Source organism: Mirounga angustirostris, unplaced genomic scaffold, assembly GCF_029215605.1.
Source record: "Mirounga angustirostris isolate CCGP_5_RB_7025 unplaced genomic scaffold, mMirAng1.0.hap1 SCAF_5, whole genome shotgun sequence".
Classification (NCBI taxonomy): Eukaryota; Metazoa; Chordata; class Mammalia; order Carnivora; family Phocidae; genus Mirounga; species Mirounga angustirostris.
This window is the reverse complement of record NW_026991713.1, coordinates 177,302,145-177,329,252: the sequence shown is the minus strand read 5'-3', so window position 1 is coordinate 177,329,252 and position 27,108 is coordinate 177,302,145. Positions and strand designations below refer to the sequence as shown.

The following is a 27,108-nucleotide window of genomic DNA, read 5'->3' as shown; positions in this document are numbered from 1 at the left end:
GCATTTTGGAGTTGGGGGCATATGCCAGGCATCGTGCTAATCTTGTTTGTTTCTCATGCCAGTGCGAAGCAATGAGTACCTTTGTTATCCCCAGCAACAGACAGGCAGCCTGTTCAGCGCCCACAGCCGGGGCGGGACGCACAGGAGGGTCCCCGGCAGTGATCTCTCCATCCACTTCTTGGTCACAACCACCGGGTGCTGGGAGAACCAGATGCGGCGATGTGTGCAGAGCGCTGAGCACGTGCCAGGCCCGTGGAATGTGCTCAGGAAAGTCTGCATCTTATCTCTCTGTGAGGAGGGCAGAGCAGCTTGGCAGAGGAGGGTGGTTGAAAGGGGCTTCTTGCTCCTTCTGCGGAACTGCAAGCAGCCCCAGGTTGTGGGATGAATGGGGGGTGCCCAGGGCGTCTGTTCTCAGGGACAGACGTCCAAAACAAGCTCACCCCTGCTGAAATGGAACTCAGAGAAACCTGTCAGAACTCAGGAAAAAACACCACCGTCCATCTCCCAGCTGTGGCTAACGATTCTGCTGGATTCGCTGATCGGCACCTTGGACTGCCTCCCAGTGCGGGGTAAATAATGCAAGGTCTTCTGGGCCCTTAGCCCAGCCTGTGCTCTCTGAAGACATTTTCATTTCACATAACAAGGGATGTGGTAAGCCTTCCTGAGGGTTTAGTTTAGGAGCCCAGGGTTTTAAATCCCTCCCAGTCTTATTTATAAATCAGTTGCTCTGTGTGACTGTTCTACCATTTCCCTGAGTTTGTGGGCCAGGCAGTGTGCGTAAGCGCAGAAGCTCGTGGGCTGTGTGATGGAGCATTCTGTTTATACACAAATGCCGTGGCCCATACTGTAGTTTCCAGAAGGAAACAGAGTTAAAAGTTGGGTATCCTTCTAGATTTATTGTCATCCCCACTGCTGACAGAGTTCTGTCCTTGAGCACGAGGCTCTTGCCCACAGTCTGGGGAACGTGCGTTTTCTGGAGTGCGTGGAGGGGTGCTGCCATGGAGCTGCAGCTGTAATACTTGAGGTCCTGTGGCTCTGCCACGGCCACGTGTGGTCTGTGGGCACAGCTTTGTCCCTAAGTCATCAAAGACCATTTAACAAAGAGTAGGACCTCTTTGTTGTAATCACCTTCCTTTAAAGAGGAACTAATGCCGTGACTGACTTGCAAGGGGGAGAACATTCCAGAAGGAGTCTCTCCCCCCCCCCCCGATCTGCCAGCATTCCTCACTATTGTTTGCTCTTCAAGAAGCACTGTTTTTCACGGCCGCTACTCCTTATGCTTGATCCTGCCACGAAGACATGGCCCCACACAGGTGCTGCCATGCAGAGCCAGGGTCAAGCGCTCTGCCCACCACCCCTTCTGCAGGAGGAAGAAAGCCTCCATGTGCCTTGTGCTGAAGGAAGGGAGATGCAGAGACAAACTGTCTGACTTGTCTGGATGCATGAATCGCCGGGCTCAGCCTTCCCGACACAGCCCGCTAGGCGGGGATGGCTGCCTCGGAATGACAGGGGGTCACAGGGGCTGCAGGCGGGCGCGCACGCCCTGTGGGGGCCTTCACGGGGGTTCTCGCATCCACTGGCTTGGCGGCAGCCCGCTCTGCACGCCGGCAGTTCGGGGAAGAGTATCTCAGTTGGCCATGGCAATACGCATTTAATTCTGGGCTGACATAGGTATTGTTTTTATTATGCCATATATAAAGTGAACTTTTTCAGATCTGTCCACTATTTGGAGAGGATCTCAGGAGAGTCCACTCTAGGGACAGTTTCGTTAGGGCCTATCTAGGTTCTAGATGTCTTTCTGTCATCCTTTGTAATGGTTTCTAGTTTGAGTGGATTTTACGGTCTGGGTGAGTTCCAGTGTTTAAGGACCTGACTACATGTTCTGCACATTTTGTTGAGTCTTGTTTCTTTTCCTGATTGTTTTGTTTTAGCAGGAGAAAAACGTGGCTGGGAATTTTTATGCCTGAACTTCAGCTCTGTTTGAACCTTCCTCAGTCAACTTCATTCTTCCACATACGACCAGGCCAGAATTTGGGTATGGCCTCATATTTGTGCCCAGAGCTGGAACCATTAGCTAAAATAACAAAAGGCCCTGGGCAAAGTATACATTGATTAAAATGCTTTTTAAAAGTAGCTAGAAAAAGAAATAAAAAGCAAAACAAAATGAGTGGACTAGAAAAATAAATGAGTAAAAATACCTGGAAAATTTAAGAAGCACCACTCTAAATAAATCCATTTATCCTGGGCTAAAATCCCCGATGGAATATACCCTGCAGTAGGTGTATCGGGTTACCCTGAAACTTCTTTATTGCTTTCCCGTCTCTCCTGTTGTGCAGTATCTTTCCAAGAGGAAAAGGACTGATTCTGTTCATGACACGTCAACATGTGTTGAGAAGAATCCAGGGATTTTCCAGCATTAAAGTCTCATATCGTAGGGTTTGCCGTTGGAGTGGGAGATGGGTGGAGGTACCTGAAAATAGGCTTTTCTAGGCTTCTTTGCTAGAGCATTACTTTGGTTTCTGCGCACATGGCTTTAGGGAGTAGCAGCTTTGGATTATTTTATGATGTGAATCTGGTAATTCCGTGACTTGGCCATGTTTGTATGGCAGTCTGGTCAGTAAAACTGTGAAAAGTATTTGATATTTAGCCCTAGAAGGAGGATGGTTTACTACATTTATTACCGGACTACCTGCCATCCATACGCACCACACCTGAGGAGCCAGATTCAGATCCGGCAAACACTGAGCACAGGACTTAGTGTCAGCCCCACTCATGTCACTGCCTGATTTCCACTTGACGAAGGTCCTTTTGATGTGAGTCCTGTCACCCCTACTTCACAGATGACAGAATCAAGTAGTGAGCCTGAGGGAACAAACCAGAGCCAGACCTGATTCCAGGCCTGTTGACCCATCCAGGTCACACTTGTCTGGGTATTTCCAGGACCTTTCTCTATCAACACAGAGTATTTTGATTACTTCAGCCTGGGTTTACCCATGGAGTTACTGCCTGTCGTCTGTAATTATCTTGTACTGGTGGAAAGAGGGGGTGTCTTCTCTGTAGACCATTTGAGATTTTAATTTGAAGACAGGCCATGTTTTACCTCAACCCACCAGGAACTAGTCTTGGAGAAGATGAATGAGCTCTGAGCTCCGGTGTCCCTTCTGCTTTATTCAGAGACAGACATTGTGCCCTCAGGAGGGTGTCCCTCTTTGCTTCTCTTTGTGGCGCAGGGAAGTTCTGTCTCTGTGCTGCTAGGCGAGCCGATCCCGATGCCCACCCAGTGCCACGCTCCTAGTGAGCAGTCCGGGAAGTCCCAGGCCAGGCCCACAGTTTGGGGGAAAGGTGGATGCATCATCCTTTGGAGCAGGACAAATAGGAGCCCTTGACCAGAGCTTCAGGAGGAAGGCGAGACTTGTGGGTAGGAGGCTCAACAGAGGTGAGGCTGGCACTTGCTTCCATGTCACCTCCAGAAGCAGCCCTCCTGTTAGCTATTACGTGTGTTCTGGGATAGAGAACCTGACCTGTCTTTCTAATATGACATCTCATCCGCATTTTACTTTTTAAGAAGCTGTCACCAGGAAGATAGATGTGGTCAGACCTCCACATTTTCAGCTGCCTCTTTGGCTTCTCTACTCCTCCTCTAAAATTCTATAAAATACATAGTTGGGACTTCACAGACCTATCGTTTTCTTTTTCTATCTTTTGGATGTGTTCTTCCCATTGACTTAGCTCCTTGTGCTCAGTAACCGTATTCCCCGGTCACCTTCCCTGGACGGTGTCATGCACACCACAGGCGCTCCATACAGACTCACTCACTGAAGGGTTGGGTGAGCCCTTTCCTTGCCTGGGTTCTGGTACTGAGATGGAGTTGCAAACTCAAAAATGAACAGTGAGAGAAAATTTATCAGTATGAATACGTGCATGTTTTCTTCTTTCTATTCATTCAACACGCATCTATTGGTGACATTCTGTTTGTCAGGCTCTGTGCTTAAATACTGGAGGCAACTGTGTCTAAGGCGGAACATCTGTGTATTGAACATGCTTCAGATCCAGACAGTTTAAGGGAGTTATCATTTGAGAAATCCTATCCTATAATGTACCCCCACTTGTATCTATAATTAAGAGTTGACAGCTAATGTAGAATAGATTAAAGACTTTATATAAATTTAATTATATTTCCCCATATACTTGCCCTAATGAAATTAACCACACATGCTATAGAAAAGACTCCCTGCATGGATTAAATTGAAATGTTTGGCAAAGCATGGACCACAGTGGTAACTAAGCTGGTGGAAAGCTTGAATGGCTCCTCCCTGTCTCTGTATCTTCCTGCTCTTCAGGGAAAGTGAATAAAGTGTTTCCTATTACTTCTTGTAGTTCATAAAAACACTGAATCTAAGCTCCATGGGACATGGGCTGTGTGCACCTGGTTCAGGTTTGTACGCCCTCTGCTCTGAGTTAGGCCTGGGGATTCAAATCTGACTAAATAATGAATACAGTTATTTGGTTCTCTTCCCACGGCAGTCCAGGAGAATGTCTACCCTTGCTTTCCTTCCTGGTCTCGGGCAGCTCCCAGGGGGGAGGTACAAGCGAGGCCGTTTTCATCAACCACCAAGCTGGTGCTTCCATAATTAAGGTGTCAGGGCCACAGTTTGGAAAGCCGGTGTTCTGTATGACATTGAGAGTGTGACATCCCCCGACATTGGCAAGTGTGGCAGGAAGGTCACTTGAAGATATGCCCGCTGATTGCCCTGCCCCCAGCCCCATGTATCCAATGCGTAAGCCCTTGGATCTAGGTGTCCAGGGGCATTTTCCCCTCACGGGTGATTTTGATCAGAGCTGATGGCCAAAGACCCCAGGGATCTCCTCTGAGGTTTTAACTTCCCCAAAATAGAGAATTCTTATTTTGCCAACTGCCTCAACAAAGTGTTGGGAGAATCACGTGCAGAGCCAAAAGCACTTGGAACGTGCCCTTTCAAATGAGTCCTCTTCTGAACCACTGTATTTCCTTCTTAGTAAAGCCTCATTACTCAGGACAGCCGATAGATTTCTCTCTGACAACTGTCCCTGTGCTCATGGCCGGCAGCAAGCAACCCTTCAGCTTGTTCTTCACATGTCCAACACTGTTTTCCCAAGCTGTAGTGCACTGAACTTTTGAATTTGTGTATCATTTTCTTTATTACTATCCCCTGGAATTAAAAATTAGAAGATTTCATTTTGATACCACCTTACACCAGTTAGAATGGCAAAAATTGACAAGGCAAGAAACAACAAATGTTGGAGAGGTTGTGGAGAAAGGGGAACCCTCTTACACTGTTGGTGGGAATGCAAGATGGTACAGCCACTTTGGAAAACAGCGTGGAGGTGCCCCAGAAAATTAAAAATAGAGCTACCCTATGACCCAGCAATTGCACTATTGGGTATTTACCCCAAAGACACAGATGTAGTGAAAAGAAGGGCCATATGCACCCCAATGTTCATAGCAGCAATGTCCACGATAGCCAAACTGTGGAAAGAGCCAAGATGCCCTTCAACAGATGGATAAAGAAGATGTGGTCCATATATACAATGGAATACTACTCAGCCATCAGAAAGGATGAATACCCAACTTTTGCATCAACATGGATGGGACTGGAGGAGATTATGCTAAGTGAAATAAGTCAAGCAGAGAAAGTCAATTATCATATGGCTTCACTTATTTGTGGGACATAAGGAATAGCATGGAGGACATTAGGAGAAGGAAGGGGAAAATGAAGGGGGGGAAATCGGAGGGAGAGACGAACCATGAGAGACTATGGACTCCGAGAAACAAACTGAGGGTTTTAGAGGGGATGGGGTCAGGGGGATGGGTTAGCCGGGTGATGGGTATTAAGAAGGACACATATTGCATGGAGCACTGGGTGTTATATGCAAACAATGAATCATGGATCACTACGTCAAAAACTAATGATGTGCTGTATGGTGACTGACATAATAAAAAATATTACAAAAAAATGAAATGTAGAATTAAAATTGGGAAGACTAAGGAAATAATTTCATGTAAAACCACACATACATTTATTTTAATAAAGTGAAAATAAAGGAAAAATCTCCTTGGCTTAATGCTATAATTTTCCTGTAAAGTCAATGTAAGTTTTAAATTAGTACTTTGGAATTATGTGATAAAAAAGCCAAGTAGTCTGTATGATGGGCCAAGTACTAAACGCACACCATTGCATTCATATTTTTTTTTTAAGATTTTATTTATTTATTTGACAGAGATAGAGATAGCGAGAGCAGGAACACAAGCAGGGGGAGTGGGAGAGGGAGAAGCAGGCTTCCCGCCGAGCAGGGAGCCTGATGTAGGACCCGATCCCAGGACCCTGGGATCATGACCTGAGCCGAAGGCAGACGCTTAACGACGGAGCCACCCAGGCGCCCCTGCATTCATTTTGAACATTGTTCTTCTGGAATAAAAGTGATTTAGTATGGAAAGATATTTTGAAATACAGAAATCAAGGGGCGCCTGGGTGGCCAGTTGGTTAAGCGACTGCCTTCGGCTCAGGTCATGATCCTGGAGTCCCGGGATCGAGTCCCACATCGGGCTCCCTGCTCAGCGGGGAGTCTGCTTCTCCCTCTGACCCTCCTCCCTCTCATGCTCTCTGTCTCTCATTGTCTCTCTTGCAAATAAATAAAATCTTAAAAAAAAAAAAAAACAGAAATCAAAAGAAAATAAGTTATAATCTTACCACTCAAAGTTCACTACTGTTAACATTTACATATGCACATACAGAGAATTATTTCTGTGCCCTGAGGACACACTCTTCTGTCTTTGAACCCCAAATGGATGCTACTGGACATGCTGTTCTGCATCTGTGTTGGGATTCATTTGACCTCTAGAAACAGAAACCCTAACTTAAACAAGTTTAAACGTGAATAAAGTACATCATCTCACGAAATAGGGGCCCAGAGAGACGATGAGTTGCTGGATGGTTGGTTCAGTGCCTCGGTTGGGTTATCAAGACGAAGGACCTAGCTACTCTCTTTTCTCTCTGTCCTGCCGCCAGCATCATGAGCTTCATGCTAAGGTTCTTCCCTTCGTGGTCATACAGTTGCCACTGTGAACATCTGGACAGCACGCTTCTTTATTCACATCTGGTGGAGGGAGAAAAAGCCTGTTCCCGCCAGCCATGAATGGAGATCCCGCCCTTCCGTCTGGTGAGACGAACTTAGGCCTGACTGCCCCGGAGTAAGGACAGTCCCCAGACACCTGCCTTAGGCCACTGGCTCAAGCCTGGCTTCCTCGGTCAGTCCCTGGCAAGAGGAATTGGCTTACTGTGATTGGTTTATACTGGTTGGGGTCAATTCTCCAAACCACGTCGCTACTATAAAATGGTGGGGATGAGGAATAGATGTTGGAAGTCAGCCCCCTCCTCAGTAACCTGATATTTTCACAGAATGTTTTATGGACACATAGAAGAGTCACGTTAAAGGATCAGTTAGCTTACTTTCTCATCATCACCTTCAGGCTGTTGTCTAATGTGCTCTGACTCTCAAAATTCTGTCCCTCCTCCTGCTTTTGTCAACACGCCGTCTTCCCCCTTGTTGTGAGCGCGGCTGGCAGCCTCCAAGTGTGAGACGCACATTTCCTGCCTGGCCTCCAGCAGGGGTGAGGGCCCTCCCCTAAGCGTGCTCCTCCCCGTTGTCCAGTGGGGCAGCCTGGGTCCCATGCCAGTTCCTCACGTCTTACATGTGGCTCCTGTACCTCTACAGGCCTCTGATGACCAAGATCCAAACCTGGCGCTGGGAATGAGCCAGCTTCCTGGCATCCATGGCAGCCTGGGCCAGGCCTCTGATGACCAAGATCCAAACCTGGCGCTGGGAATGAGCCAGCTTCCTGGCATCCATGGCAGCCTGGGCCAGGCGTGGGCACAGCAGAATCAGGGTCTGTTAGGGAAGAAGACTCAGAGAATGAATGCATGGAACCCGCTTCAATGTCTTTAAAAATTGCTCTTTTCTTATATATTATAACAGTTATCTGAATTATCTGAAATTAAGATGAATGTCTTCAGACGGTTTAATTTTCATTTTAAAAACTCAGTTTCTTTTGTAGAAATTCTCTGTTCAGAAAGAGTTGGATGGGAAGAAAGAATAAAGTCTTCTGGGGAACTGATCCTCATTAATCTAATGTTCTCTAAAGCTTAGGCATTTTTGTGCTGTCTTTTTTGGCATGGACAAGTTTTTCTTCATAATTTTTGACTTGAAGTGGTCTAGAAATTAAAACCTAGAAGGAAAAAAATGAGCTTAAAGATACAAATTATAATAGATGTAAACTTTCATATTTTTATTCCTTATGTGCTTTTTTTTTCAATACCCTTGAGACAATGTCGTAAATAATATAGAGAATTAATAGGCATTTTTGGAGAATAATTTTGAGAAATAATAGGCATATTTGAAATTACTACAGCAAAAATCAGATGTTAGGGAAAAAAGTTACGACATACTCAGTTTTTTTAAATTAAACTATTAAATGTGTAACTTCATGTGTAATAAATATTCATATTTAATTTTAGGTGCCAGAGTAACATACACTAAAATAAAATGGGACAATTTCTATGGTTCTATAAAGGAATCATAAATAATTATGGTAAAACTTTGAGATATTTTTATGGGACTAAAAATTGAAAACTTATTAATAGGGAAATTTTCGTAAGTGATAAAGGAGGTAGGTTAGTCACAGAGGCCTCAAACTGCAGTATATCCTACGGAACCCTGAATAAGCAGTAACTTTGTAAGATAATCTTGTATAATGTGTAAAAGTGAAGAGTGTCTGAAGAAGCTTTCCAGAAGGTAGCAGGAAGGAAAAGATTATTATTACAGTAAAATTCCCCATGACCGGTCCTGCAGTTTGCATGTTTTTTTGTTACCAGAACAGAGATCTTCTCTGAATTTGGAAGGGCTACGACTGTCTAGGATTTAAAATGAACAAATAAACGTATTCCCTATAAAGTAACAACCTGTGGGCAGCAATGCACTTCACTCCGCATCCCGGGTGCTTCCGGCGTTTGGATAAGAACAGGGACAAAAGAGTATTTGGGTGCTCAGAATGTGTCTTACCTGCAACGCCCAGTCCCCCCTTTGTATGTATCTTTTTGCTTTGTTAACAAATTCTGCAAATTATAGCAAGAGCAAAGGATACTAGGACACTTATTTTCATTAAAAGCTGCTTGGATTTATGGAAGTTGTATCTTTGTTACTTTTTTTTCTTCTTCTTATAAGTAAGTACTCTGGTGAGACTGTGTGTGATCTGCCCGGCAGAGCACCAGTCCACATGTGGGAAGACAGGTCCTCCCTCTGGTATTGTCACCTTGAACAAATAACTTAACCTCTATGATCTTCAGTTTTCTCATTTCTAAAGAGAAGGTGGTGGGTCAAATGTGCCTCCGAGGTTCCTTTTTGCAGCAGAATTGGGGTATACGAGAAGGTCTCAGTGATGATGGGCTAGACTGTTTGTACCTCTGGATGTGGGGAGGTGGCCCAGGTGAAGAATGTGCAGTCCTAGCGTTAGCGGTTATGGGAAAATCAAGCCGAAGGGGTCAGTACTGCCCACTGGCAACTTTTCTTCTACCCACTAGTCGAGAAATAGAGGTACAGAGGCTCTAATGAGGCTCCTTGGGAGGTGGAGGAAATTGCAGTGAATTTATTTGCCCCCAGTCCAGGTTTGGGGTGATTCAGCCCTGCATTTTTGAGGTTTGTGACCATTGTGTGATCAAACAGCCCTGCTTGAAGGGAAAAGACCCAGCTCTCTGGAATTTCTTCTGACTTGTTACAGATTCGCAGAGGAAGCTTTGAGTTTCAACATACCTTGGGTATATATGTTCCAAAATGTTGTCTTCCTCACAACCAAGGGTCGGAGGGCTCAGACCCTCCTCGCAGGAGTGTGAACTGGGCCAGAGAAGGCTTAGCCACCACCAGGTTCCTGAGGTTGACCTGTACGCTTGTTTTTTGTCCTTCCAGATCTTTTTTAAATCCTGGACATTCCTTTCTAGTTGGCCTAATAAATTAATTTGCCTTACGAACAAGAAGTCCTGTGGAGTGGCTTTGACGCTGTCTCTTGTCTGACACAGAGCCATCACGCTGGAAAATCAACTGGTGATCCTTGCCGCGACCGCGGGTGACACCGGGGCTTACTACGCGCAGGCCGTCAACGAGCGGAACGGAGAGAACAAGACCAGCCCGCTCATTCACTTGAGCATAGCAAGTGAGTTTTGAAATTCCAAATGATAATTCTGAAGGCAATAAAATCTTGATTTAATTAATGTATTTCTCATGGGACATTTTGCAATAAATCTCTAAGATAGTGGCGATGGTTTAATATTGATCCAGTGTCAATAGTTGCTTTCTTTGAAGTGGTATGCCGAAAACGTGAGCACAACAGGTGATTCTGACTGCAAGATCTTATTTGTTTTGGGGATTTAAAATATATTTGCTTTCGCACAGTTACTGTGTACTGTTTTTAACAACAAAAAAAAAATCTTGATTTTTAAGGAATTGTATCTATGAAACTAATTTGAGACTAGATTAAGCACAGGTTGTTAGTTTAATTTAAAAATAAGATCTTTGAGAAAATATATATATTAAGTTGTGTTAAAATTAGCAGTATTTCTTTTTTTTATTTTTATTTATTTTTTTTTTTTCAGAGAGAGAGTGAGCAGGGGGCAGAGGGAGAGGGAGAGAGAGAATCTTAAGCAGGCTCCAATGCCCAGGGCAGAGCCTGATGCAGGGCTTGATCTCACGACCCTGAGATCATGACCTGAGCCAAAATCAAGAGTCAGAAGCTTAACCGACTGTGCCACCCAGGTGCCCCAGATTAGCAGTATTTCTTAACTATAATCAGCTGACCATTTTTTCTACCTGATTTTACTGAATAATGAAGAGAATACAGTTACACTTTCGGTTTATTTAAGGAAGTTTTAGTTTGAGGAAACTTAGTTTAAACATTTGGCCTTTGAAAGAAGGCTCTAGTTAGAGTTGATTGCTGAAGAAGGGGGAAATGGTCAGAAGCAAAAACTCTGAGCTAAAAGAGATTAAAATGTGCACCTCGCAGGGCAGGTTGCCAGATGTTGGCAGCGTGAAGTTTCATGGGATGAAATGCAGTGACTCTGTTCCTGAGAACATACAGTTGGGAAGTGGTTGTAAATTTCAAAATTTGATGATCACATCAAACAAGAGGGAATTAAATGGGTTTGTCTGTATAGCAGTAAATGTCATCTTTTTGAGAAACACCTCAAAGGGATGGCCTTCCCTGGCAGGTGGTTTGAAAAGTTTCGTGTCTTACGTGGGATGGGATCACAGTTGCGTGAAGTGGAGTAGGACTGACTGGGTGAATGTCTGCAGCAAATGTGGGGCAGGAGACCACGGGGTTAACTGAGTGTTCTGTCACGGCCCGTCCTCTTTCTGGTAAGTGCTCCTAAGCGGCCGTCATCCTGCCATCAGCAGCTCCATTCCTACGAGTTGAATTCTGATCTCCAGACCACAGACTGTGTGCGGATTGGGCCATCACCGTGGCCTTTTTAATGCCTTGGAGAGTTATGTGCGTTGACTGGGTGTGGGCTTTTGAATCAAGAATCATAATAGAAATAAATGTGACTTATCAAGATTTTTTCCAATATTGATAATAAAGGATGGAAATTGTGTTATCAAATAGATTGATTAGTGATTTCTGAGTTTTACAATTAGAACCATTTATTCTGTTTAGAAAATTGCTTTAGCACTCCATTGTAATATACATACCAGGATAATAATTGGTCAGATTGGGAGAATTCTAGGTCAGAAACAAGGAAATTGGTCTTAGCCGGTTGGAAGAGGGGAAAAAGATGCCACGAAGAGTCTGGTTACCGTGATGCTGACATCACAGAGCTGTGGAATAGTCTGTACTTGTAGTTTCCCACGTGCCTGTTCTAAAAAGGCCAGTAGGAAATAAAGCCAATACAGTGAATTTGCAAGTTGCCATCCTCATGAAATACCATGGCGTTAGATAATTGGAATATGTAAATTCTTTTTCAATAATTTCAGTTTCTACTCCTACCAAGAAGTATATTGGAAGCAGCTCATAAATATTATAATTAACTGCCTTGCATTTTGTTCCCTTGTATATTTTTATCTTTTCATTGGCACCAGGTAAAATGTACAGAAGGTGAGATATAAAGAGGTTGATGATGTGGATGGACTTACGGTAAATCTTGGGAGAAAACCTGCACTGTTTCCTTATATACTCTTTGCTTTTTATTTGGGACCAAGTAACATGTGAAGAGTCAGAAGGTTGAGGAAGCAGCCTTATTTTGACTCTCAGGATAACATTCTCTTGACATATTGGATCTAGCTAAAAGTTAAATGGCACTTTATTATGCATTTTTACACTAAAAATTCTATTTTGAAACCTCTAAAGATCAGAAATATTGATAAATCTGTAGAAGCCCCCAGAATTGTATGTTTAAGGGCTGCTCCTTTCGGGACCGCAGCAAATGCTCTCAGCAGCAGAACCGCTCTCGGGCCCACGCCAGTGTGCAGTGAGGCCGGGGAAGGGGGACGTGCAACCCCTCTAAGTTTATCATGGGGTTAGGTTCCTCAGGACCCGTCTCTGTGTCCTGCAGACTTAGACATCTTGTTTTGTTTTGTTTTGTTTTTTCTGATGGAGGCTTTGTAAAAACACCAAACAAGATCGATGAAATTTAAAAGAAAAACTTGCCAGCCAGCATTTCTGAAGAATCAAAAGGTATTACAGCCAATTATCATTTAACAAAGGTAATTTTTTCTTCGGCAGCAGGAGACTAAAATAAGGAACCTTTATGTAGTGAATACGATTGAGGTGGTAGGGTACTGGAAATTAAATTCCTGGTGGATCGTACTATAATTAATTTAAAATTGGAGAGTGCCAGGCGGCCCCACCTCTTGTTTCCTGTCATAGTAATAAGCAGTTCCTCCTGCAGGACAGCCTGGCGTCGAAGTGGGATAGCACCCAGGGGTCAGCCTTGTCTCAAAACATCTAAATGAATGATGCCTTAACACCCAGCTAGCAGGAGCAAATAATGTATCTTCCCGAACAACTGTGTACATGAGAGTTCAAAACCTCACCCCCTTTTCAATCGCTGAATGTTTTGGCTACACTTGAAGCTTGTGGGAAGCAAAAGATAGAGAGGATTCAGATAAAAATAAATAAATGTTTAAAAAAGCATGACAATTAGAAGGGAAATGCAGCCCTTCCGCTGTTCTGTGCATGTTTGGTAGATGGCCTTACTGTCTCTTCCCATTTCTGCCCCTTTTGTGTGGCTAAGAAGATAAATTGCAGCGTGTTCTGCACAGATACTTCCTGTCCAGAAGGAGAGGCCATCTCTGAACTATCCATTCTCCTGCTCCCCAGTGAAAGCTCGCTGCCATCTCAGGGGTGGATTCACTTTGAAGTTTTAATGTGACGTGAAGCCAGCAGATGTTAAGGACATAGGTGGGACTGCTGAAGCATCCTGCATGAATTTTTCATAGCTGGCTCCCGCAGCTCAGGTGCGCGCCAGAAAAAGAATGGGCTGAACTCACCCGAGAGTAGACGTTTCTATTCTGAGGTCAGACCCAGGCAAGCTTTATAAACCTGTCAACCTGCTTTTGGTTTTCACTTTGAAGATTTTACATTGAGTTAACTTTGGTGGATCAGATCTTCTGAACTGAATTAACATGTGAATAAGTTTCTTCTTAAAATCAGAAAAAGGGGTAGAGTCGGGAGATGGGAGGAATTCTGCATGATGATGAGTCCGTCATTGTGTAGATGCCACTGTATACACCTTGACCCATCATGGGTTCTGACCCAACGTGCAAGATGTCGGGTGTAATGAGAGCCTCTGGCGGGGAGGAGGATTGAAAAGGAAGCAGTGCCCATCTCCTTCCTGTGTTTTTACCTCTTTCATTTTAATGCCTCCTCTTCAAACAGCATCCGCAGGTAGGATATCATTTCAGCTGATCCTCCTTCAGGCTGACAAACCCTTGCTTTTCATTCTGGAGACCACTTAACATTCTTTTGTCCTCTATAATGCTAATTTAACTGCAGACCTCATATATGTGTAGTGGTTGAAAGTGGATTCCCGAGAATAATGTCTGAGAGAACCGCCCTGTAAAACATGGCTTTTGTGCGCCCAGGTAAAATTCTCTCGCATTTTCTTTGTGCCTTAAATATATTTCTGGGAGAAAGGGGCAAGGCAGAAGCCTTTCAAGTGTACTCTGAACTGATTCCCAAAGCAATAGGAACAGTTTGAAATATTACTGGAAACCTATCCAGAGACAATGTCCATACCACAAATGATGAATTTAGAATCCAGCTATAGCTTTATACATTGGATGGAACTTTACTGCCAGAATTTTCAGAAACATAAATAGGAAGTGTACTTATGGTAGAGTAATGAGCTAATCATTTCGGATGTATTGAACCTTCTAAGTGGGGTGTGTAATGAAGCCTAAGACATGCTCGGGTCATGGCATCCTGGGGCTGGTCGCGAGCAGAACAGAGTGTAGGCTATGGTCTCTAAAGCGATTTTGTAGGTACTCCATCAGTAAACAAGCGTTGTGCATTCACCCCTCATACATGCATACTCAGTTATTTATAACTTAGAAGCATAGAACTATCATACAAAAGAGATAAAGGTGAAATAAATGGTATCTTAAGTATCTTGCTAATCATGAACATCTTATTAATCTCAAAAATAAGACAAGTGATTTTTCCAGCAGAAGTGGGTTTATTCAGAGAATGCAATTCAGGACAGGCCAACTATGGCAAAACCATAGGCAAATCCAAGAAACAAAACAGGAATGTTGTTTTTGGAGAATAAAGAGGAAGTTGCAGGGGGGTTTGAACCAAAGTCTGTTGGAGAAAAGCCAGAGTTCATGGTAATGATGATTCCTGATTGGCTGAGTTGCAGGAGTGGTTGATTTCTTTTTGTTTTGTTTTGTTGTTTAAAGATTATTTATTTGAGAGAGAGAGTGAGAGAGTGTGAGCGGGGAAGGCGCGGGGGGGAGGGAGAGACAGAATCCCAAGCAGACTCCCCGCTGAGGGCAGAGCCCCATGTGGGGCTCGGTTTCACAACCCTGAGATCATGACCTGAGCGGAAACCAAGAGTCGGATGCTCAACCGACTGAGCCACCCAGGCGCAGGGGTGGTTGACTTCTTGGAGGAGATGCATCGCACATCTTTCTCTGTTGGGGCCTGGAACTGGGAATGGTCCTGTTGACCATTCTGCTCTTGGGTCTGTAATTGACAGTTCCTCCTGTAATCGATGTCAAGCGTGGGCTCCCAGCCTCCCCTTCTAGCCACCTGAGCCCACTTTAGTGAGGTTCCCCTTACTAATTTTCAGATTCATTTCATCTTTAGTTCATGTCTCATGGCACAACAGACACTTTGTGAGTGATCTTCCTGATGATGGTCTAGTTTTTTGGACAAATTCTTGTGACATCTGTTTAAGGAGTACTATTTATCCGGTGTCGTTGCTGATGAAGGTCTCCATGCTGCCGTTTGTCATTTGTGCTCCCCTTGGGAGTACCTCAGATCTGTGCTTCTTCACGGTCACGTGTATCCAGTTATCTATTCTGTGAGAGTTTAGTTAAAACCAAATACACTTGACCCTTGGAGAACACAGGTTTGAACTGCATGGGTCCACTTATACGCACAATTTTCCCAGTAAATACAGTACAGTTCTCTAAGTGTATTTTCTCTTCCTCATGATTTTCTTAATAACATTTTGTTCTCTAGCTTACTTTATTGTAAGAATATAGTATATAATGTATTTAACACATAAAATGTATGTTAATCGACTATTATGTAATTGGCAACAGTAGGCTATTAGTAGTTAAGTTTTGGGGGAGTCAAGAGTTATACACAGATTTTCAACCGTGTGGGGTGTCAGCAACCCGAAACCCCATGTTGTTCAAGGGTCCACTCCGTACAAGGACACCTACCCTTTGGCAAGTTCTGAGAGCAAACAGATACACAAAGGCATCCTGTGAACCTTCTTGAAAATGAACATTTTTAGCTCTACCCCTGAGATCACATGCCTTACAGTGTGTGCCATGGGGCCATCCCACTGAGAGACCTGACCTGCATAATAAATGGCATTATTAAAGATCAGTGTTCTTCTTATGGCTCTGGTTTAAAAACATAGATACAAATGCCTGTTCTAATATTTTGTTTCTGAAGCCCAGTTGTATGTTTATATGGATTAGTGATGGGCTTAGAATCAAGTAGAACTGGTTATTCCCAACCAGACTTCAGCTTAAAAGAAAGGAAAAAAAAACAAAAAACAAAGATGAAGAAGACAATAATAAGGCCATAATTTACTCCACAGCCCACATGACATTTCTGTTATTAGTTAGGATAGACCTCTTACTTCTGTTCACTACCCCTGCTCTCGCCCATCTTCTTTTCCCACGCTGCCCATCTTTCTCCTTTGTGGCCGATCTCAGCCTAATCTCCCCCTTGGTAAATCTTAGGGAATCAGGTTAAACTGTGAATTGTAATGCCTGCAACTTCTGAATGAATCTGGGATAGCCCAGTATCCCCAGTCTCCCAGAGCAGCTGTCTTCACACTGGGAGAAGCAGACCTCTGGGGGGACACACAGATTGCTGAGGGGGCAAGCAGGCACATAGACTCTTCCGGGAACCTATTTTCAGGTGCTTTCCTGTGCTCTTCCTAAAAGCAGGTGTGTGTGCACGTGCCTGAGTCCCAGGGGCTCTGCACGGGTTGCCTCTCTCACAGGCGCGAGTCACACACGTCCTGAACCTTTAATACAGGCCTTGCGTGCAGGCGTAAATGGCCAGGCGCCAAACGCAGGGAGAATTCTAAGCGTCTGTCAGAGTTGTGGAAGTGACGTACTCTAATAACTGGGAAATAAACCATTTTATAAATCAGGTGTTTTCACTTTCTTGCTATCTACAAAATGAGGCAGTACCCACACCCATTGTCGGTGGATATTTTATTACAGATAATTTTTGAAGATTGCTAATACAGAGTACTATCAACTTGTAGGATAGGAAGACATTTCCAGCCCTCTTGCAGTTTGGGGGGGTAACAGGACTAACTCTCGCCAATGAAATGTGAGTGGAATGAAGCATGTCACTTCCAGGCCAGGGATTTGAGGCAGCAAGTCACCTTCACGCTCTCCCTTCCCTGTGGCTGGGCCACGTATGGAGATTGGCGGGGCCACAGGCTGGAAGCTGCCTAGATACCTGAATCGGCACATGGACAGAACCGCCAGGAGAGTCACCCCGATGGACTGGGGCGTTAGAGAGCAGGGAGTAAGCCTCTGTGTGCTAAGCTTTATTTATGATTGGAACAAAAAGCAGTCTATCCTAATAAATTACCCTGTGGAAGTCAGAAGGGACTAAAAGAATCGAGAGATATCCTTGAATAAAATTCCTTCCATCCTCATGTGCTTTTCTACATGAACATAATTTCACAGGAGTCTCATCTACAAAAAGGAAGTAGTATGAGAATCAGGGTAAACCTCTATCCATGTCACAAAGAGATATATTTTCAGTGATTTTTTTTCTTTTATAGGTAATATTCATCAAAATTGGTTTTACATCTGTTTTGATTAATTGAGTACAAATAATAATTGTAACAGTAACTCGATCCGAGAGAACTTTTTTTTAACCCCAGAGCCATATGGTTGCTGGGAAATTTTAATTTATATACATATTTTATCAGAGGCTGTGATAGGGTGATCAGTAAAATACTTTGCATCATTAAATGTAATAAATTACGATAAAATTCTGTGGGAGGTGTGGACTGAAAATACAGGTTCAAGAAGAAAAAGGAATGAGGTCAGATTTCTGGCCACTAAACATTAGAGGTTGCTCGTGTGTTTTTCTCAGTGTGTGATGATGTGTATCAAATCCTTAGACCCACTCAGTCAGGTATCTAGATTCCTTTGGACACGCATAAAAGAATGCCGCAGACTTGTCTTTTTTTAAAATACACCAGCGCAGTCAAATATTAAAAGACACGAGAAATTATCTTCTCTGCAGTCCTTCAAATCGGTCTTGAAAAATGTGAGGTGTTTACATTGTTAACGCCAGCTGTGGAACAACAGAGTTTTGCAAAACTTTTCTAGGTGATGTAGGAGCAAAAACTGTTCCGAGCTATATGCAGATTTGATGATAATTTATAAATAAGTGTGCTGTCCAGTGCTTCCCCGAGGGAGAGGCAGAAGCAGGGCCCTGATGAGCCTTGCGCTCGAGATTGGCGTTTCACGGACGTTTTCCCTGTTCAAGCCCACAACAGCCTGTGAGTGGGTGACAACACCGTTGCAAAGCTGAGGGTGCTGAAGCCCCAAGAAGTCAGGTCATTGACCAAAATCACAAGAATAGTGAGTGGGGAGCTAGGGATTGAAGACACAGCTTCTCCGAGCCCCCAGCCCCCTGGGTTTTCCTGTGAAGGGGGAGCAGCATGTGTTTTGGATGCTGTGTGTGCTTTTGTGTCCGTTTGTGTCCAAGTGAGGAGAAGGCAGAGCTCAGGGGAAGGAGCCCTCCCATTTAAATGGTCAAGGGCTTTTTCACACTCAAACCTCGGAAGAGCTTGGTTTTGTTTTTAAAAGGGAGGCTGTTTCGATGCCAGAACCACTCCCAAGAAACATCGAGTCTCGGTAAAGCCAGCGTACTGTTCATGCACATGCAGCCCGGGAGGCTGGCACCCTTTTGCAACCAACAGAGGTACACTTGGAGCTGTGATGAGACCCCGCTCACCCACCGGAGCAGAGGTTTGCCAAAGGGTGAGGTGGGCGAGGCGAGAGCGCTGACGGAGCGGCACCGTGGTAACTTACGGTTCCTAACAGCACGTGTGTTGTCACCCAGCATGCATTACACACCACATGGGACGTAGAGTAAAACGTGATCTGCCCCGGTGACATGCGCAGGCCTTACTGGGGACCTGCTGTGGCAGATTCTGCCTCGGAAGTAAGCCACATCCCAGAGTGAGGGGCCAGGTGGACTCAGTAAACAAAGCATCAGTATTTGCCTGCTTCTCCCAATATGGGATGATTACTTAAGAGCAGATATTGTCATCTGGTAGTGACTTGCCTAATCAGATTTTTTAAAATTCCCTCAAAGCCTTTCTTTAATATTTTTCAAAACCACCTCTCCTCCTGCCCCCTTGTGAAATACACCAATTGAAAGTGTCATATTCAGACATCTAAACACAAGAGTCTTCTGACCAGGGCAGTCTAGGGCTGTGACTGGACGTAGCCCTGATAATTTTACCCTTGACTCTGGGATCTCGTTTCTTCACCTTAGCCAACAAACAGCCGCATGTCTGCATTCAGGTGACTGAGGACTTAACATCCTGTCATTGCAGGACCTTAATAATTAAACAGAACATTTCAGAACTTGTCACGGTTTGGGAGGGACTCAGCACTGTGACTCACTCATGCAGTAAGTACCTTGCCAGCCCAGAGCCCTTCGGATGCCACATTTATTGAAGTACTTCGTCTGTTCTCCCTGTCACTATAATTGATATGAAAAGATAAGCAATTTTTAGAGGGCACAAGCAAGGGGGATGGAAAATTGAATTTTCCTTGCAATCATTTTATCAGCTCTAACATACATCCATCACACATCTCGTCTGGGGAGATCCTAAACAAAGTCATGGTCATCAGCAGAGATGGGGCCACAGAACCAGTTGTTAGATGTAAGTAGAGTTTTCTGTGAAAAGCTGTGTTTACTCAGTAGTTGGATAGAGATGACGACCATGGTTAGTTTGAGCTTTCACTCTTTTCCAGACGAAATAATCGCACTCTGTTCTTCCTGGTGTACCCTTTCCTTTTACGGATGGACTCGGTGTTCCGAAGCCACTGATCAGGAAATACTTGTTCAGTTTGTCTTCCCCCAGAACTTGAGGTTTGCCAACTCCACATTGTCCGACTTGCTGGGCTAGACTGTCTTTGTAGCTTACCCTTCAGAAAAAGGAGAATATGTGATTTTCTGATTTGGAGGGGATGCTGAGAGTGGAACTAGCCTCTTTAGTAATGGCCGATGTTGTGGAGGGCAGGCCTGATAGTCCAGGTGCTAACATTGGTTTTGAGCAGTCAGGTAAGGATGGGAAGACGTGATCTGGCTGAACGTGGGATGAAAGCATGTGATAGCGGCTGCCGTCGTTTGGGCTGCTGTAGCAAAATGCCGTAGACAACAGACATTTCCATCTCACCGTTCCAGGGGCTGGGCGTGCCAGCATGTCAGGTTCTGGTGAGAACCCTCTTCTGGGCTGGAGACTTCTCTCCGTACCCTCACACGGGGGGAAGGGCCCCTTTTATAAGGGCACTGATCTCCTTCACGGGGCTCCATCCTCATGGCCTGATTATCCCTGAAAGGCCCCACCTCCTGATGCCTAAATCTCCACATCGGGGTTTAGGATTTCAACCCAAGAACTTTGAGGGGACACGAAAATGCAGGGCATTGCGGTAGACGAGCAGTTGTCATTTACTGAGCGTCTGCTCTGTGTCCAGTGTGTAACTATTACACCTAATCTCAGCCATCATTTTTAAAAAAGCCCTAGGGGTCAGTATTATCCCCATGTTACAAATGAGGAAGCAAATGAAGGGAATAAATAGTGTGCACAAGGCTACACAGTTAATTACGTGTTTTACTTTCAACCCAAGTCTGTCTTCTCCCAAAGAGATTTTTCACCATTTTATTTGTTGAGTTCATTTATATTGCAGATGATTTTCGGCTTTTAAGCTCATGTTGAAAGTTCTTACTCCGGTTGCTGCTTTTCTGTTTGCAGCCTGACAACTGGTCACCTTCTGATAATGGTTCCATTCTTCTTTACAACTTAGTCATAATGTTTTATTGCTGATCACTGTAAATGATGTTCTTTTGGCTCTTATAGAAGGCAGTTATAGCAGGTAATTAAAATTGTAGATCTTTACAGTGTGGTTGTGATATTAAATCAAGCCTTAAGAAAATCAGGTAGAAAGCATCTGTTAAAAGTAAAGCAACTCTGAACACCATTCCCAAATCCAGAGAGCCCAACTCCCCACTTCTCCACAACACTTGTATCTGAGGTGTAAAAACCAATGGAATTTATATCAGAAATAATAGGAACCAGAAATTTGTTTTAAGGTGTAGACCCTGTCTGTTCTAATTATCGAGTTCTTAGCAATAGCCCCACCTGTGATTCTTTGTTCTTTCAGGTAATTATTCCATCTGTGTACCCTCTCACCTTTTACAATCTCCAGGAATACCCTCCTTGGCACAAAGTCAGTGCCTACCCTCAGAGCCTAGTGTCGCTCTGTCTTTGGTAAAGCAAGTCATAGGGGCGGTAAGAAACGTGACAGCTGGTTGTTAGTGTAACTCGCTGTTTGCCCAGGAGCATTTGTAAGTATAGCTTTTTCAGGTGGAATCCCAAAGCCTGTTATTTTACATGGTTCCATAGATGAGGAAAACGTGAGCTGAGAATTTTCTGGTCCACCCTGGCTGTATACCTGAGTGACCGTCTGGGAAATCTGAAGGCTGTCTTGGTTCTGGGATTTTCCTGGGGAGCAAGATTCAGACACCAACCCACATGCGCAGTAGCCCCTAGTGGAACTCCCGAGAGAATTAGCTATTTTTCCATTTGGTCCCTGACATGGACTCAGGAGTCGACATCGGGGCTGGAGAAGCTGGAAGCCGAGACCCACCAGCTGGCCCCGGGGGATTCGTTAGTTGTTTGCTTGTTTAACTGAGAATGGATTTGGGGGCTATAGCCCACCTGGTATGGCGGGCCCCACGCTGTTCTGCTCCCTTTCCTGGACAGACCGTGGCGCACTCTCATGTATGTCCCCATCAGGATGTCACTCTGTGGCTATATTAGTGAAGACATGGTTGAATTACACCGGAGTTTGCTCTCTGATGGGAAGGTTTCCAGCGCAAATGTGCTTCAGAATTCAGACTTCTCCCTTTCCATTCCTTAAGACTTTGGGAAGCACCCTCGTCAGAATGACTTGTGCATGAGACCATACGGAGAAGTGGACCTTTGGTTGTCAGTTCATTTCAGAAAGTCAAGGTGGATTCACACTTTTTTAGCCTACATAGGAAAACTCCTGAAATGAGAAAATAGCCTCAGAAAAAAATTATGCGAAAATGTTGCTATCATAAAGAAATATAAAATGAATAGGCGGTGTTCTGAGCCTTTCGTGTCTTTGTTCATGTTAGTTATAGCATTCACAAAATCATGACAGTAAGCATGTTCTTGATAAAAATCCAGGAATTTCTAGTTAACTTGAACCCTGTGCTGGCCTGAAGATTAGCTGGATTGTACGCACCTCGTAAGTTTGTACCCTACGGATGGGTCCTAAGCTGTGATGCCCCTGCCAACCTCTGTTCTGCCTGCCAGTCAGTATATATTTTCAATATCAGACCAGCCTGGAAGAATACTCAAGGATGCATAAAAAAATAAGCTTACCGTCATCGTGGAAACACCTTGCGCTGTCCACCTGCTGTTCTGGAGTCTCCCGGCACCCTCCTCCATAGACTGCTGTCCGTCTCTACAGAACAGGCAGCGGGCAGGGCTGTGGTGTGACTGCCTTCCATCTTTAGGGTGTGCGCATCTCCTTTTTGTTCCACGGTGTATAATCCCTCCTTCTAAAGATTCGGATTTCATCTCTGCTCTTTCATTCGGAAAACGCCGAGCATCCCATATGTACGGGCATTATGCTTGATGCTGAGGAGACTGAGGAAGACACACTTCCTTGCCGTTCACAGGCTTGAGCTTTGCTAAGGAGAGGTGGGCCACGAGTGAATGGCAGGGCTGTGACGTGTGCAGTGCCTAGTAGAATGGACGTAGGTGGGAGTGTTGTGGAAGCGCAGGCCAGGGAGTAGTAAATGCTGCTCCCAGGGTGGAAACGCATCCTTAGCAGAACTCTGTCATCTTTTGTTCGTTTGTGGAGAGATGCACTCCCAGTGACACGATGAAGGCAAGGAGTTTTGGGGTGGAACAACGCTCTGTTCGACTAAGGATCGTTGCCACCATTGTCCTGTCGTCTGCTCCCTGTTTTCAATACCAGTGTCCCCATCAAGACTGCATTTCCCACATGCTCATTCCCAGTAAGTGTCCTGTCTCGATCTCTTACCAGAATGTACATTCCACGAGGGTAGGCTTTTTGTTCTCATTCCCCAAGCAGCGGGAGGCGGGCATGACAAACAGTGGGGCCTCGTGAGTGCTCATTCAGTGAAGGAGCGAGAGGGCTTAGAACCCAGCTCACCGCCTTCCCATCTTCGCTGCTCAGCCCTGGGCAGCATCCCGTCCTGATCCTCCCTCCGTCTCCACCTCCTCATGAGCCTGCTCACCAGCTCCATCCTGCTCCTTCTCTTTTGGTGTCCCTGACTCCTTCTGGTTCTCCTTACCCCCAACCATTGTTTGTAGGCCTTAGGTGCAGTATTTCATTTTGTTTTTCGGCTCTTTTGTTTTCACCCTGGAGAACTCATTCATTCTTGTGACTTGATGTATCACTTCGATCAGATGTTCTCTCCAGACCTCAGTGCCAGTCTGAGCATTCAGTCTTCAAGTGGAAAGTTGCATGAAATGATGTAAGTCCTCAATGGCTGTGACTTTCTGATTATCTCATAATTGTTCAACTTACTGGCCTGGTTTAGTCAGATGCCCTGAAATGGAAGGCATGTCCCCAAGCATCGCCTCAGTTACTGACTTCCCTTCTTCCTGTGCTGGTCACCGGCTTCCCTCTGTGTGGCCCTGTCGCTCATGCAGCTGGCCATGCTGTGCCCGGTCTGACGCAGTGCTCGGGACACTGTGCCCTGAGAATGACATCCACTGTGTTGCTACACAGTTTCACTTGGAAATTAAATTAGCCTGGCTCCTTAGACATTCTGTCCAAAGCAGGCTCGTCTCCTCAATTCCCTTGAGAGTCCTCTCACTGCCTTTCCATGTTTCTGCCTCTTCCCTGGCCCTGAACGTTCCACCTGAATCCCTGCTTCTTGCAGAACACGTATCCATGGTCCATCGGTCGAATTATCCATCCATCCATCCATCCATCCTATAATCTGCTCACGCAGCATTTATTTATTAAGTACCTGGTAACTGCGAGCACTATGTTGGCGTTGACAGTATAACAGTGATCCAGGTGGACGGGTTTCTGCCATCACAGCTTATGTTGGTGGGACAGAAAGGCCAATAAACGTGTTTAATATGGTATGGGATGTCCTAAGTTAGGGAATAGTAGTTTTCCTATTCATCCTGAGTGTCTGCCACTTCCATTTCTAATCCTTTGCATGCTGCGAAAGATTGGACTGGTAAATATAAAGATAGGCAAGATTGTATGTTGAAGAAACACTTCAGGGGGAATAGCCCTAATAGATCTTACTTATATGGCCATTGCTGTAGACTTACATAGAGAAAATAGGGGAAAATTTCAAGAGATGGATTATGTGAGAAATAGAACCAGTCAGTAGAATTCCAGCCTTCAAGCCATGGGCCTCATTATTCTCATGAGCAGGGCCCTTCTGTGGGCAAAACTGGCTGAGCCACCAGAAAGAATGCCGGCACCCTTGCTCTGCGAGCCCCATATGTCAGACTGTAATTTAAAAGATGAGTTACTTGACAAATGGACTATTAATAAAAGTTCCTCATTTCTAAGCCATTCAATATGTGATTTGTAAAAATTGATTTCCTTACAACTTATGTTGAAGTTATGTAAGTAACTTGTATACATAAAATAACTCAGATGTGTAAGTTAAAACTATGACATTGGGCCGCTAGGGCCTCCCACAACAGGATGCCACCGACCGCGGTTCTAAACCACACAGTTTATTTCCTCACAGTTCTGGGGGCGAGAAGTCCGAGAACAAGGTGCTGGCAGAGTCTGCCCCTCCTGCTGGCTTGCTGACAGCTGCTTTCACTCTGTCCTCACATGGCTTTTCCTGCGCGCACGTGGAGAGCGGGAGAGAGAGGCATGGTGTCTTTTCCTCTCTTAGGAGGACACCAGTCCCATCAAATTAGGGCCCCATCCCTATGACCTCATTCCTCTTTAATTACCTCATTAGAGGCCCTTTCTCCAAATACATACTGGGGATTAGGGTTTCCACATATGACTTTCAGGGGGACACAGTTCAGTGCGTAACAACTACCCCCTCCTTGTTGTGGCTTTCCTGAAGTACAGTCTTGCTCTGGATGACATGCCCACCTTGGCCACCTGTGGGCCGTGTTTCATTTAGTCCACATGATACCCCTAAAAATACATGAGTCAGTATTTCAAAGTTGAGAGAAACTCTTCCAGTTTTAAGTAATACCTGACGAGCTGGCCCACTTTCCCAGTTTGGACAGTCTGCAGTTGAGAGCATTCTCCGGGCGCTGAGGCTTCCATTTTCCTGTGGAGTGCAGCATTTGGGGAAAATATTCATTGTGGATTTTATATCATTGCAGATTTCTTTATTTTATTTATTTTTTTTAGAGAGAGAGTGGGGGGCATGTGGGGAGCAGCAGAGAGAGAATCTTTTTTTTTTTTTTTTTTTTGTTATGTTAGTCACCATACAATACATCATTAGTTTTTGATGTAGTGATCCAGAGAGAGAATCTTAGGCAGGTGCCATACCCAGTGTGGAGCCCAATGCGGGGCTCAATCTCAGAACCCTGAGATAATGACCTGAGCCAAAATCAAGAGTGAGACACTTAACCAACTAGCCACCGTAAAATTTAGGCACCCCTAAATTATTGCAGATTTAAAGTGTCGTGAGGGGCAGGTGTTTTAGTGAGAAATTAAGAGAGAAGCACAAGTCACTATGAAAACCCCAGCATGGGAGCACCCACATAGGTCTGGGGGACCCGGAAGGTTTCCCCTGAGGAACTCATATTTAACTGTGACCTTAAGGTTGAGTAAGAACAGTTAGTTGAAGAGCTGGGGAGGAAGGCCACCCCGATAAAGGGGTCCACAGAAGCTTGAGACATACCAACTTCTAAGATAAGAACAAAGCTCTGCCCTAGCAGGGGGCCCAAACATAACTGTTGGGAAATATGAACAACACTTTAAAAACCAGGGGACTCCACAAAACATTGAAGATCTGCTGACCTGGACCCACATCCCCCTCAAGACAGCAGTTAGCGTGAGCAGAGTAGATGTGGCTCACTTTCCATGCACACCTGCCTCTCTGGCCACGACCCCAACTCTCCTGGGCTGTGTCCCTAATAAGGAGACCAGCCAGGTATGATTTATTATAATGTTCATACTGTTGTTTTTCTTAGAGAACTCTTTTGCTCTCCCTAGTCTTTACCCAAAATAAGGAAATAGAAGTTAGACAAGGAAGGTGGAGAGTAGCTCGCGCTGCCCGATGGGGTTATTTGTGGTGCCTGTCTGCTTGCTGCCTGCAGGCAGGAGTCTGGGCGAAGGCATGTCAGCACTGCTCACCACGAGCAGATGGGGTGGGTGATCTAGACCAGGGATCTCCAATCAGGGCTGTCACTGCAGGGGCCTTCCGTGATGGATGCTCTGTCAAACTCAGCTTCCATGATGGACACACATCCTGTCTCCCAGAGGGCTCTGCCCGAGGAAGTGTCTCCCGCCTCGAGGTCCTCTCCCACCTCCCTTCACAGTCCAGGACCCCCTCGTCTTCCCTGGTGCATTGCTCTGGACTGTCGAGCCCTCCACCTGCCAGACCAAGGACAATTCCAAAGACAGGCCAGTGCTGAGAAAGTGGGTGACTTTAACAACGGGGTAAGAAATCCTATTTAAAGTCAGGTGGCCTACAGTTCCCAGCTTTCAGCAAAATTGAAGGAGGACCTCATCAAGTTGTCAGCCAATAGATCATTAAAAATAATGTTTGATGGTAAATTACTCTGTAATTTGGGGCATAGTCTTGGAATGATGTCAAGGAATTGACACTGTTCTAACATAACTCCTTCCATTCCCATATCCTTATGTATGAAAATAAGTTTTCTCAATGCATACATTTATAAAAACAAAAAAATAGAAATAAAATTGATGCTGAATGCTTTCTCATTTTAGCAGGAAGTAATATTCATCCATGAATACATGAACTAATTTTTTAAAAAGTTCCATTAAAAAGTTCCATCAAAAAGTTCCACTAAGAGATGTATTACCAATAAATGTATACTT

At 44.8% G+C, this 27,108-nt stretch overlaps 1 protein-coding gene across 13 annotated transcripts in view; it reads left to right on the top strand.

Moving 5' to 3' along the window:
• The window catches only part of SDK1 (sidekick cell adhesion molecule 1), an 854,344-nt gene that overhangs the window by 492,256 nt on the left and 334,980 nt on the right, over positions 1 to 27,108 (top strand). For all 13 annotated transcript variants that reach the window (XM_064593372.1, XM_064593371.1, XM_064593374.1 and 10 more), the window contains one exon: positions 10,107 to 10,240. In XM_064593372.1, the coding sequence (XP_064449442.1) occupies positions 10,107 to 10,240 (134 nt within the window). The remainder of the gene's footprint in view (positions 1 to 10,106; positions 10,241 to 27,108) is intronic.